Source organism: Thalassophryne amazonica, chromosome 14 (genome assembly GCF_902500255.1).
Source record: "Thalassophryne amazonica chromosome 14, fThaAma1.1, whole genome shotgun sequence".
Lineage (NCBI taxonomy): Eukaryota > Metazoa > Chordata > Actinopteri > Batrachoidiformes > Batrachoididae > Thalassophryne > Thalassophryne amazonica.
Window position 1 is genome coordinate 94,419,246 of NC_047116.1, and position 14,416 is coordinate 94,433,661.

At 42.1% G+C, this 14,416-nt stretch overlaps 1 protein-coding gene across 2 annotated transcripts in view; it reads left to right on the forward strand.

Moving 5' to 3' along the window:
- The window catches only part of lss (lanosterol synthase (2,3-oxidosqualene-lanosterol cyclase)), a 42,458-nt gene extending 32,862 nt beyond the window's left edge, over positions 1-9,596 (forward strand). For both annotated transcript variants that reach the window (XM_034186864.1, XM_034186865.1), the window contains exons 16-22: positions 310-406; positions 2,681-2,786; positions 4,303-4,368; positions 5,821-5,901; positions 6,273-6,443; positions 7,897-7,975; positions 8,112-9,596. In XM_034186864.1, the coding sequence (XP_034042755.1) occupies positions 310-406; positions 2,681-2,786; positions 4,303-4,368; positions 5,821-5,901; positions 6,273-6,443; positions 7,897-7,975; positions 8,112-8,249 (738 nt within the window). In that variant the 3' untranslated portion in view covers positions 8,250-9,596. The remainder of the gene's footprint in view (positions 1-309; positions 407-2,680; positions 2,787-4,302; positions 4,369-5,820; positions 5,902-6,272; positions 6,444-7,896; positions 7,976-8,111) is intronic.
- The last annotated feature ends 4,820 nt before the right edge of the window (positions 9,597-14,416 follow it).

Here is a 14,416-nt window from a genome sequence, read left to right on the forward strand (position 1 = left end):
TTCATCACAAACAGGATTCTAACCTGTGCAGGGAAACCCCATTGGATTTCGAGCCCAGCGCCTTAACCTCTTGGCCACTGTGACTGGATGTGATGGCGATTAATTCACCAGCAGTAAATCAACAGAGAAGCAGAACGATTACTAAAGTGGTCACCAGCTGCAGTCCTGTGCTTCATTAACAGACCCAGAATTTAGATATAGTGAGGCTGAGACCTGTTTCATTGTTAAAAGAGGATTTATTTGTGTTTTTATAACTTTTTTGGGTTTTTTTTTTTTTGTTTTTTTTTTGTCTCTGTCCTCTCCTTACAGCTGCTCAGTATGAGAAACGCAGATGGCGGTTTTGCCACATATGAAACTAAGAGAGGAGGGAAACTTCTGGAACTGCTGAACCCCTCTGAGGTGTTTGGTGAGTGGATTTATGATGCTGAGAAAAACAAATGTGCTTTTAATGTAGTTCACTCTGACATACTGTGGGTGTGTTGTGTGCATCTCAGTGTTACTGATGTGATTCATAAAACACAAACTTCAGAAGTTATACACACGTGCAGTATGTACATAAGGCTCAAGTATTACAATGCCGTGTTCAATGGGACCAACCGGCGACTCTGGCCCATCTTCAGCTTGTTCAAAATGCCACAGCCATGCTCCTTACTGGTATAAAAAAGGCGGTACTGGGGCACGTCTGCTGTCTTGTCTTCATTGCATTGGCTTTCTATGTGAGCAGGTAGCTCAGTGGATAAGGAGCTGGCCTACCAATCTATAGACCGATCTATAGACCCAGTTTGATAAAGCAGCCTAATATTTTAGTCTACTAAACTTACTTAGTCAACTAAGATTAGTCGCTCAACATTAGCCATCTAATCTCCCTTACACATAGACAGCTAATCTACAAATTTAGCCATCTAATGTTGGTTAATGATTTTCATGGGCATAAGCGACCTCGCGAGTACCGTTGCCAAGAAACGCCTCCAATCTGTAAGAGTTTTGTTTACTTCTGAGTCAGTTGTCTGCTACAGTCATGGCCAAATTTGGCACACGGTCGAATTGGAGACATGGATAGTGTCACCGATAACCCGCTGAAAGGTCCCAAAGGCGTAAAACGTCAGCGCAATCAAAACCTAAAGAAGGGCTGGCACAGTGTTGTTCCTTCTGGTTTGGTGGTTGATGGCTGGAGCTGTCATGTCCACGATGAAGAGGATTGTAGGCAGATGGCAGCAGTACTGCTGTTGAACCTTGGTGTCTGTAAACATCTCCGGTCCTGCAACTCTCCGCTTCCTTCCTGCTCCATCAAGTGGTGGTCCATGATAGCCGCCAAGACACTGAAGTTCTGTCAGCTAAAATAAAATTAGCCTCCTCTGTAGTAGACTAAAAACTTTCGTTGGCTAATGCAAAACTTTAACCGACTAAGTGCTCTGTGCAACGAGTAACGTCAAAGTGAGTTTAGTCGATGATGCCAGATCCTGTGTTCAAATCCCACCCATGCTCCCTGGTAGTTAACCTACATGGTTTCAGTCAACCCAGCTGTGAAAATAGGTATTGTCCATGGCAGGGGAAGTGAATGTGAGACATCTTTTTAAAACGCTTTGAACATCTGCCATATGGAAAAACGTTATAAAAATGTTGTCTTTTGTGGCTCCCAATCTAAGACTGTCCTGTTTGTTAGTGAGTTGTCTCCATCCCACATTTCAGACCTCCGATACCCTTTTCCACCCCTGGGTCTCTCAGATTATCTTACACAGGCTATTTGGTTGATCTTCGGCTAGAAGCAGACAGGAGTCCAACCACAAATCCTGCCCCAAATAATTCTCCCTCTCACCTGTTTTATGGTATTTATTTAATGACTCACTTGAGCTCTTTTTGTCAACAGCTGCTACTTTAAAAGTTCTATGTACTTAAATTTGACTTTGACAAACCCGAACAGGCAGCGCTGAGTTTCACCTCTGCACTCTCTCTTCAGGTCTGTGGTGTTAATCAGTAACTATGTTTTAGGAATTGTAATTAGATAAAATAGGCATAAACAAATGGAAATTTACTGTACAAGCTCACACACGGTTACACGTGAGAATGTGATGTTAATAAAACCCACACTGCAAGAATGAATCAGATGTACTTCAAACCACAGCCACTGGCTGGATGGCAGTCGTTCTAAAACAAAGACAGGAACCATATTGATTTGGTTATGTTCATGACAAAAACCCCCAAAGTGTCAAATTGTATAAAACTTTCATTTTCATTTTAAGTGTTTAATTTAAGCTGTTAGAGTGGTGGAGACGATGGAACTTGCTGATATCATCATAACTAACATGCATAGAGTCAGTACACTGAAGTTGATATTTAATGAGAGGATTGTGTCCGTGCGTGTGAAGATGACGCCCCGAGTGTTTTATTAATGGCAGCATCCCACTGCAGCTCCGCCTGAGTTACACAACATGGAAATATGCTGATGTGAAAAAGGGAAATGTGCAGCCAAATACAGTATAAACATGACATTTCTGCGTCTTTTCAACATCACGAGCGGAAAAACGTGGTGCTCCTCTTTGGATGTGTCACAATAATTAGTCATCTGCCTGGTGGGAGAACAGGAGGATTCCCTGTGAATAACTGTGTGAAATAGTGTTTTTCAGCATCACAGTGTCTGATTGAAGTCATCCTCTCATACCGCTCTCGTTTCCACTCACAGGCGACATTATGATCGACTACACATATGTGGAGTGTACGTCAGCAGTGATGCAGGCTCTGAGGCACTTTCAGAAGGTCCACCCCGAACACCGCGCTGAGGAGATCAGGTCCTCATGCACTGATATGTTCCTGCAAATACTGAACTATGTAAACTGAACCACACAAAACCACCATCAGTGTTTTGACATAAATGGAACATTTTCTTCCACCAGGTTGATGTGTGTCTAAAATTGTGTACAAATTAAAAACTAGATTGAGCACGTAGAGAGACCAGCAGTTGCATCTTACATTTATTCATTCATTTTCTGACACTGTCTGGTTTGCAGTGGCAGTAGATCAAGTAGCTGATCCCACACTTTAAGTCATCCTGGGGTGTTCCCAAGCCAGCTGGAAGATATAATCCATTCAGCGAGTCCTGGATCTTCCCCGGAGCCATAGTTGGATGTACCTGGAAGACCTCCCTAGTTAGACAACCAGGGGGCATCCTCACTAGGTGCCTGAACCACCTCAACTGGCTTCTTTCAGTGTGAAGAACCAGTGGCTGTAATCCAGGTCCATCGCAGATATTCGGGTTTGTCACTCTGTCCCTGAGTGTAAGCCCAGATACCCAACGAAGGAATCTCATTTCCACTGATTGTATCCGCAACCTTGTTCTTTCAGTCATTACCCAAAGTTCATGATCATCTTACATGTTTGACATGGACACTGGAAACACTGGGTTGAAGAGACATTATGAAAGTCCAGTCACATAACATTCAGCCAATAGAAATGTGATATAAGACTCATTAGAGTTTCAGGAGGATTTTGGACGTACTTCTGTGGTTAATGTGAAACTCTGATATGAGTTCATGCATCACCTTGGGTCAGATGTTGGCCCAGTGCTCATGTATGGGGGAAATTGATGCTACTTCAAGGAAATGGTTAAAGATGGTTAATATTACAGACAAATATGAAATCATATATGAACACTTATATTATTTGATCTTGCATGACCTTGAAATAGCAAACTCAAAGTCATAACTATTTAACTCAGATAGTTTCAGGCCAAAGCTGGTTTTTCATGATGGAGTGTCAGGTTTCTGCTTTGTCCATGTCGCCTGTTTTATTTTGACATTCCCTTCCCATGTTTCTTTAGTTTGTTTCCTGTGTTTTTCCTCAGCTGTTCTTCATTGTCCTGTTTACTCCCTTGTGTATGTAAACCCCTCTCTCTGTCTCTCTTCTGTCAGAATGTCACGTGTGATATGCCAAGCTTCCGACCTTTTCTGCCTGACTTTTTGTTTTAGCATGCTTCCTGTGTTTTGACCTCCCTGTGTAACGGCTCTGCCTCCGTGTTTTACCCTTCACAGATTTGACTGGTACACCGATTGATTGTTCTGTGTTTTTGACCATTGTTTGTCCCTGGACCAGAAATAAAATGCTTTGTACTCATGATCACGTGTGGTTCTCTGCTCAGAGGTCACCTTATTACAGCAGTAATTAAAGTTAATCAAGAATAAAGTCATTTTAGACCAAATAAATGTCAAGGCCATGCAGAACCATAAATTATGTTATCAGTGAATCACAAAGAGTTAGTTTTCATGAATTATAGTTTGTTTTTTTGTTTGTTTTTTTTGCTATTTTAAGGTCCACTCTAAGAGCAGGTCTGGAGTACTGCAGGAGAGTGCAGAGGACAGATGGATCCTGGGAAGGGTGAGTTACTGCTTATACAGTGAGGAAATTAAGTATTTGAACACCCTGCAATTTTGCAAGTTCTCCCACTTAGAAATCATGGAGGGGTCTGAAATTTCATCTTAGGTGCATGTCCACTGTGAGAGACATAAACTAAAAAAAAAAAAAAAAAAAAAATCCGGAAATCACAATGTATGATTTTTTAAATAATTTATTTGTATGTTACTGCTGTAAATAAGTATTTGAACACCTGTGAAAATCAATGTTGATATTTGGTACAGTAGACTTTGTTTGCAATTACAGAGGTCAAACGTTTCCTGTAGTTCTTGACCAGGTTTTCACACACTGCAGCAGGGATTTTGGTCCACTCCTCCATACAGATCTTCTCTAGATCTTTCAGGTTTGGAGTTTCAGCTCCCTCCAAGATTTTCTATTGAGTTCAGGTCTGGAGGTTGACAAGGCCACACCAGGACCTTGGGGTCATTGTCATGCTGAAGACCCAGCCATGACCCATCTTCAATGCTCTTACTGAGGGAAGGAAGTTGTTTGCCAAAATCTCACAATACATGACCCCATCCATCCTCCCTTCAATACGGTGCGGTCGTCCTGTCCCCTTTGCAGAAGAGCACCTCCAGAGTATGATGTTTCCACCCCCATGCTTCACGGTTGGGATGGTTTTCTTGGGGTTGTTCTCATTCTCTAAACATGGTAAGTGGAGTTGATTCCAAAAAGCTCTATTCTGGTCTCATCTGACCACATGACCTTCTCCCATGCCTCCTCTGGATCATCCAGATGGTCACTGGTGAACTTCAAACGGGCCTGGACATGTGCTGGCTTGAGCAGGGGGACCTTGCTGCCCTGCAGGATTTTAAACCATGACAGCATCATGTGTTACTAATGTAATCTTTGTGACTGTGGTCCCAGCTCTCTTCAGGTCATTGACCAGGTCCTCCTGTGTAGTTCTGAGCTTTCTCAGAATCATCCTTACGCCACAAAGTGAGATCTTCCATGGAATCCCAGACCGAAGGAGATTGACAGTCATCTTGTGTTTCTTCCACTTTCTAATAAATAATCATAACAGTTGTTGTCTTCTACCAAGCTTCTTGCCTGTTGTCCTGTAGTCCATCCCAGCCTTGTGCAGGTCTACAGTTTTGTCCCTGGTGTCCTTAGACAGCTCTTTGGTCTTGGCTATGGTGGACAGGTTGGAGTGTGATTGATTGTGTGAACAGGTGTCTTTTATACAGGTAACAAGTTCAAACAGGTGCAATTAATACAGGTAAAGAGTGCAGAATAAGAGGGCTTCTTAAAGAAAAATTAACAGGTCTGTGAGAGACAGAATTCTTGCTGGTTGGTAGGTGATCAAATACTTATTTTCCTCACTGTAGTTTTACTCTTTTTTACTCTTTAATAAATGTAGTACCTTCTCAACAAGGTTTCTCTAATTTCAAATCATCCTTCTGTACTTATGATCAGGTCATGGGGAGTGTGCTTCACATATGGAACTTGGTTTGGTCTCGAAGCTTTTGCCTGCATGGGTCACATTTACAAGGAGGGGTAAGGCTCCAAATTCTTCAAGGGGAGGTAGTTGGATTTTTTTAAAACTGTTTTTAAAACTGATTATGCTTACATGCCTTCTCGCATGAAAAACTTAAAATTTAAATCAAAGATTACATTGCCTCCACACCTTGTTTGTGGAGGTCCTCCAGAATGTTGCTGTTTCCATGACAGCTAACATTCCCCACTCCAACATTCTCATCGTGTTTTGTGAAAATCATATAAAATCAAACAATGTCAGCAGATGTTTGTTGGAATTTCCTACAAAACAAACTTTAGTCTTGGTAGTAGGTTTGGTTGTTTTATTTTCTTCTCCTTGATTAGAATACAGCAGCATCACGTGTGTCTGCTGTTGTGGTGTTCACTTCCAGTCACGTGTGTGTCGAAGTTCAGAAGGCGTGTCAGTTTCTCCTGGAGCATCAGGTGTACGACGGCGGCTGGGGGGAGGACTTTGAGTCATGTGAGCAGCGGCAGTACGTGCAGAGCAGCTCCCCGCAGATCCACAACACCTGCTGGGCCTTACTGGGCCTCATGGCTGTCAGGTAAAGTTGATTCACCAATATGTTAAACAGTGGACAGATTTACTCTTTCAGAGTAATACTGTGCTGGCCTGAGTATAAGACAGCCCTGATTATAAGATGAAATATTGATAATTTGGGTATAACATTATTTTATTAGCATTATTGTGACAATAATGCTAATAAAAGTGCATCAAAAAAGAAAAAAAAAAACACTTGATTGCATAAAGCAGTAGTACCATAAACAGTTTTGCAATAACAGTGAAAACTGGTGTAGCTTGGTACTTCAGGTCAGTTCAGTCTGTCAGCTCTTCACAGCCAAAATGTTCAGCACATCCAGGTTGTTGTTGTCGTCCATTTGGCTGCTCCCATTTTGGTCAGGGTCGCCACAGCGGAAACAGCCACATCCGCATTGGTATTTGGCATAAGTTTTACACTGGATGCCCTTCCTGACACAACTCCAGTTTTCCTGGAGAAACACACACAGCCGCTGGTGTTCCGAAGAGGTCTCCCATCCAAGTACTAACCAGATCCTGCACTGCTTAGCTTCTGAGATCCGACCAGATCAGGCTGACACAGAGAAGACATTCGGCACATCCAGGTAAATCCCTAAAAACTCCTCAGAGATTCCCAAGAAAGGAGGAAAATAACTATGGAGCTGTTAAGAGATAATAAAAAAACAACTAAAATACAAATAGAATAGCGTCCTCCCGCCCCAGCTGTCCCTGGTTGCTTGGGAATTATGTAATGTGCTTGAACTCTACGGGAGACGCTGCTTGACACTGTTTTCTGAGGTCGATCAAGGAGGAAGTAAACTATGCATGGCGTGGTGGGATTCTGCTGCTCTCGTTATTAACATAAAATCTCTCCTCATGTAGTTTGAGTAACAAAAATAATACGGGTTCATGTAAAATAAAATTGCTTGAGAAAACAGCTGCATTGTACCAGTACCAGTAATCAGGGGAGGCATTCAGTCTGATGCAGGGATGCATAATAGCGCAACGGCTCATGGGAAGTCCGTAGGTAATTTAAGATTTATTGTGTTGTTTGTGACTGTTTTCTTCTGTTTCTTGCGGTGATCTTGTTAAAGTTGTGCAGGTAAGTGATATTGTGGCATCAAAATGCACCATGAATGTAAACTGTATCTCACAGAAGAACTGTTGCCAGTTCCTGGCTGCTGTGGGTGGGTGTTAATAAAATGTAGTGCACATGTGCTTTCAAGGATTTTTTTTTTTTTTTAATGCCACCCGCTGCTGTTTGATATGTAAATGGGCAATCTGAAATTATTGTGTGGTCCAATCCTCATCTTGTATTTGGGTCAGCAAAGTCATAATTGTTCAAAAGAAAAAGTGGCGTATTGTTGCTTCCAACACATATTAAACTTGTAAAAAAAAAAAAAGAGGAATTGTAGTGACGTTTGTGAGCTTAGAGGTGATGATTTAATTTTGTGTGTGTGTGTGTGTGTGTGTGTGAGCAGGTATCCTGACACACAGATCATTGAGAGAGGAATACAGCTGCTGATTGACAAACAGCTGCCCAACGGAGACTGGCCAGCGGTGCGTCTCTGTCCTACCATTTACTGACGTACAAAATATTTAGTTTAATGAGTCATTATTGCCATTAATAAGTTACCAAGTTGGCTTCATGACCGCATGAGCTTTGATGTGTGACGAGATCTTTTTCCCTCTTCAGGAGAACATTGCTGGTGTGTTCAACAAGAGCTGTGCCATCAGCTACACCTCCTACAGAAACGTCTTCCCTGTGTGGACGCTGGGACGATTCTCATCACTTTATCCTCTCAACCCTTTGGCTGGGAAGGTAAAGGTGTGATGACCTTTAAAAGGTCAAAGTTCATTAGACAGTAGGACAAAACAAACTATCCACTCACCGGCCACTTTATTAGGCACACCTCTTCAATTGCTTGTTAACACAAACAGCAAATCAGCCAATCACATGGCAGCAACTCAATGCATTTAGGCCTCTGCACGTGGTGAAGATGACTTACTTAATTTCACATCAAGCATCAGAAGAAAGGAGATTTAAATTACTTTGAATGTGATGTGGTCATTGGTACAAGATGTGCTGGTCTGAGTGTTTCAGAAACTGCTGATCTACTGGGATTTTCAGGCACAAACATCTCCAGGGTTTACAGAGAATGGTCCAAAAAACAGAAGATATCCTGTGAGCGGCAGTTGTGTGGATGAAAATGTCTTGCGGATGTCAGAGGAGAGAGAATGGACAGACTGGTTGAATGGGCAACTGCATGATGTCATCATGTCAATATGGACCAACATCTGAAGGCCAAAGTGGGTCAGTACTAGCAAGGTGTACCTAATAAAGTGGCTGGTGAGTGTGTTGTTAAAGGAACAGCAAGGCCAATGTCCTGTTTTTAGACTGATTTAATTGTAACTAAAATCTGAGAATCATCATCATGAATTCAGACAATCAGCAGTTTTAACTGTAATCAGGTTCATGTGCGCGTACTTGGATTTCAGAGGTGTTTTCATGTTTCATCCAACAGATAAAGTAACATTCTTGGAATGACTTTCTTGGGTCACAGCTCATTTGTCAGAGCTGCTGCTTCTGCCTGACATGTGCACTTAAACAGCTCTGTTTGAAAGAACTGTACTAAGAAAATGTCTAAAATTGAATCATACACGTCTCTGTTCCCTCACATCCCGCTGCGCTCTGTGACTCTAACGTTTTATGTGAATGGAGAATAAACCGTCTTTGTTTGTGGGTCTCTCGTGTTTGTTAAATGTACTTTGTGCAGTTGTCATTGTAAGTTTGAACTCAGCACAAACAGGAGCACGTTTGGAGAAGAAATGTTCTGACATAACACCATGAATCACAATGTTCACATGTTAAACAGCACCCTGAGGAATTTGTAGCTTTGATAACCACATATGGCATTTCATTTCCAGTTTAATTATGAGTATGTCTGACAGACAGGTTGATTATCTTTGACTCTCTGTGATCTCGTATGTTCATCTCCCGGTGTCTGTCTGTCCGCACCAGTTTGTCCTCAGTGTTCTTCATGCCGTCACTTTTGACAGTTGTTTTTTATTTGTTCACAAAGCCTTTTGTAGTATTTTTGGATTTTGTCACCTGGGATGTCTGGAATACGTCTGTATTTTCAGTCCCACATTTGGATCAAGAAACACCATATTCTTTGCACCTAACCTCTGTTGTCTGGCTGCCTGCATCCTGGGGTCCAATCTTGACTCTCAAGATCATGCAAACTCCAGTCAGAAAGGCCACAGATGGGAATCGATCCCATGACCTTCTTGCTGTGAGGCAGCAGTGCTAACCACTAAGCCACCGTGCTTGTTGTGTGTTGGGGGGGTGTGGCTGGACATTTTGGTGTTCTTTTCTTTTCTTTGCTCTCCAGGTGGTATGCAAACTGATTTATTGTCTGTGGAGAAGGTGCTGGCAGAAGAGTCCTTCACCCTCATCAACATGATGTGCAGCACCTGTGGATGGTGCTCACGTGCAACCTTAAAGACTTTCAGCTGAAGCAGATAATGAGATGGCGTTCTGCATTTAAGTCATGTGTGATTCAAGCAGAATGGCCGGGAACTCGACCTTGTGATGTTCGTTTGTGAGACGCTGAGGACTGCGCCTGGGTTTGACACATCGTGCCTGTGAAGGAGGAAGGGTGAGGGACACATGCTGTCAGCACACATCAGAGGTGATTGATTATCTGAATAATTGTTAACAGTAACTTGGTATTTTGTTACGCAGTATATTTGAACTTTGATGAGAGTTGTGCAGCTCGCTTCTCACTGCCGTGGCATGCGGACTGATGATCCTCCACCTGTTGTGAGAAGCTGCTCATTTACATAAAGCTTGAATTCGGACCTGAATGTGTTGCTGATAGTGTGTGCCTTTTGAAGGATATTAGTTATAGCTGCTGACTTACCTCACCTTTTCTATCCTTCGCAGAGTCGGTTTGTCGTGTCCACCTGGGGGGTGTTTGGCGGTGAACGTGGGTCCAGAAGCGCCGGGCTTCGATCCTTTTGGGCGCTGGAGAGCGTGCCGTCCTTCACTCCGCCAGACCGACGCAGTTTTTGTTTGTACACTTTGTTATGCACCAAAGGGGGAAAATAAATTGTTTTGTTATTGGAACCGCTTTCTGGTTGTTTTAGCGCTGGGTTCTGTCAGACGCAGGTCCGCTCCTCAACCCGCGTCGACACATAACAGTGCTGTCGTTGTGCGCTGCTTTGAAGCTCAGGCTCAGTACGTGACTTCACTTTTAGCTCAGTGACCTTTGTTGTTGTTGCAGTGTGGAAATAGCTGTGAACGTTTGGCATCTGGCTGACAATAAGGTGTGTGTCTGGAAGGAATGTGCTCGGTTCCAAAAGTCTCACCCTAGATTAAGGAGTGTCTTCTTTTATGTGAACATGTAACTGTGTGTATTTGAATTACTGCATGTGTGCACAGGTAAAATGCAGAAGTTTTCAGTCGGGACATGCAGGCTGATAATACGCTGCTTTGCACGCCACGCCCGGAATGCTTTCAAACTGGTCGTTATTCAGAGTCATGACTGTGAGGAGATAAGAAAGCTGGTATTTTCTTACCTCCCACGCCTTGTCCACATCTCATTCTGGATGGAAAATGTGAAAGCAGACAATTTAAATCAAGTGATTGCCCAATGGAAACTGGATCTGGATTCTGTCTAGTTTTGCTCTCAGCATATAGATTATATATCCCATTGTCACAGACAAGTCATCTGCAAATTACTGCCCATAATCAAGTGCGTTTTTTTAAAAAAAGTTCAATTCTGGCATTTCTGTTGCCTCAGCAGTATCGTCACGTGTGGTCAAATGCCTCTTCACCTTCATGTTGATATGGACTGGATGTATCTGATGGACTTTCCACGCACAGCCTGGTGTCCCACCTCCTCCTCAAAGTGTGGACTTCCATTCTGATCACTCTTTTACCAAAATAGTTATAATTTTTCTGTAATTCATCTACTTTTCTTTCCAGTTTTGTAACTCAACGCACCCGTATCTGCATTTTTCTTCCTGTCACATCCAACTTCCTTGTCTGCACTCCCTTCAATGCCCATGATTTATCCTCACTCATCATTGCTGATCCCATAAACCTGACCTTTAACCCGTTCCTTAATAAGCGAAGTGCGCATCTCAGGCAGCGCGGTGCATTATGGGTAGGCTAAATTGTTCGACTACCAACCCACAAGCTATGGCAGCGGAAAGCAGTGAGGAGTGCTGTGTTTTGGACAGTGATGCCGGTAACAGTAACGCGTTACTCTCATCTGACCACTTTTTTTAGTAACGAGTAATCTAACGCGTTAATCTTTCCAAATCAGTAATCAGATTAAAGTTACTTCTCCAAATCACTGTGCGTTACTATTATTTTTGCATTATGGGTCGATAGCAGCATTAAACGTGGTCCGTGGGCAGGAGGACTGAACTGCCCACTTTAAGTGAGCTGCGAGCTTTTCATCCACGGTTTTTTGCAGCAGCTCCCGGACAGCAGCTACAACTTGTCCTCACCTCTTAAAGCAGTGACAACAGCACAAATGCACCGAGCTTTACGAAGACATTTTTATGCTTTCTTTTTTTTTCTCTGAGCCTCCGTATCTGCTGCTAAAAATAGCTGGTCCTCCGCCACGCGTCAGGCACGTCAACGACTAACACTATTTTCCACTCAAATACACCTAAACTCTCTTTCTGAGGACCACATGATGTGAAAACACAATAAAACTTTCTTACCTGTAAATCTGGTCATGTTTCCTGCGTAAATAAATGTTATCCATTCTTTGTGCCCAAACGCCAAGGCAGGGGCGAATCCAGATGGAATGGGGGCATGGGGCAGGGATGTGCCCCCCCACAACACCCCTAGATTAAAGGTCCAGTTTTGAAGCCGTTTTTTTTTTTACTACAACTACTACTACTACTACTACTACTACTTAAAATAATAATTTCAACAAGTAAAATGTTTAGAGAGAATTTAAATGTTAGAAAAAATTTAATAGTTACATTTATAAACAATGTAGGTTAGAAATTTCAAGTTTTACTGTTACAGTGATGTCAACAGTTAAATATGAGGTCAAGAAAGAGGTCTTTATTTTACTTTTTATAAAACAAGTATTTATTTTCATTGAAGTCAAGCAAGGGTGACTGTAAAGTGAGTTTTGGCAAAACAGGTATCATTGTCATGTTGAGGTGGCAGAGGGTTGTTGTCGACAGCTGGGAAAGTAACTAAAAAAGTAACTAGTAATCTAACTTAGTTACTTTTCCAACTGAGTAATCAGTAAAGTAACTAAGTTACTTTTTCAAGGAGTAATCAGTAATCAGTAATTGGATTACTTTTTCAAAGTAACTGTGGCAACACTGGTTTTGGATCATTTCAACCGCTGGAACGTTGATGATTTAAAGTGTTTTTGTAAGCTCCGCGGATTGCCTGTTACAACCAGGACTACGTATGGCAGTGGACAGAAGCGGAAAGAAGAGCTGGTTGTACTTGCATGTGCTGCATTGTTACAGAAACTACTGTTAGTGCAGAAGAGAGAGCCACTGTCGAAAATGACCAGTCCTTGTTGATAGTTGGAGACAAACAAATTTCTGACCCCTTGAAGGCAACTGACGGATGGTTAGACGAAGTCCAGAGATTGAAACTGTGGATATTGCAGAATATTTGCTAAGCAGGGATGAGAAATCACTACTCCGCCGGCTTTATAATGACGGCAATGACGGTGAGTCTCATATATAACCTCCTTGGTGTCAGTTTGTTTTCATAAGTTGACAGACATACAATGATATGTGCATGCATGCAGTTTGTTTATAGAACATGTCAATTTTACAATATTACGCGCCACGTCATTCATGGTGCGACATTACAGTCATAAGCCGATGCACAAAAACGGCGGCACAGTTTCAGGATATTGACAAAATAAATGTGTGCAAGAAACTTACAATTTTAGTCCGTCTTTTACGTCCGTCTGGATCTTTCTTTTCTGTGACGACATTGTGTAGAATGAACGGAGGTTTACGACCACATTTCTTCTTCTTTCCATTTTGTGTGGACTTGGCGGAGGTTTGCAATCGTGTGTTTTCAGCCAACTTTCAAGCCTATAAATTCCGTTTGAGCATTTGAAAACAGCACAATGCGCCCCTGTCATTATTGTATGCGTCGCTTAAGGCTTAAAGCCTTTGAAACAATCCCTGTAAAAGCCTTAACTTTTACAGTCTGTTAATGCTACTGTATTCAGTGGGAGCAGTGTGGGTGTGGTAGCTGGGATTTTTGCCCCTGTTTGACTCACGCATGCGCAGATGCATTGCGCACTCCACTTATTGTTCAGTTACACCAGTGGTTCCCAAACTTTTTCTGCAGCCCCGTACCCCCCCAGCCATCTTTTACTTACAGACTCCACTGAAACATTATAAGTTTTACAAAACTACAACTTCTTTTTGAATGAAACAAAATAATGACAAATCACCTCTTAAAAGCTTATTTATTTTTTAAATTTTATTTCTTACAAACTTGTCCATGTTCTACTATCAGTGCTCAGTGATCAAGCATGATCATCTGTGTTGCCAAATACAGCTGGTGCTTTGCAGCTTAAAAGATGTTAAAAAAAAAAAAAAAGCCAGAACTCACATACAAAACTGTAGAACTATAAAATATTAGTTATTTAAGATACAAATATTAGTAAGTCAGTCCCTTTCGGCTGCTCCCTTGTTTGCACTCAGGGTCGCCACAGCAAATCTAAGGTGGATCTACATGTTGAATTGGCACAGGTTTTACGCCGGATGCATGCCTTTCCTGACGCAACTCCACATTATATGGAGAAATGTGGCAGGGGTGGGATTTCAACCTGGAGCCTTCTGAACTGAAACCAAGCACATTAACCACTTGGCCACCACCCCTGATTAACATACAAATATTATACATTATAATTTTTCACTAAATATAAATAAATATTGTAACTGTGTCAGTTACTTGGTGGCTCATAAGAAGCAATGCAGCTG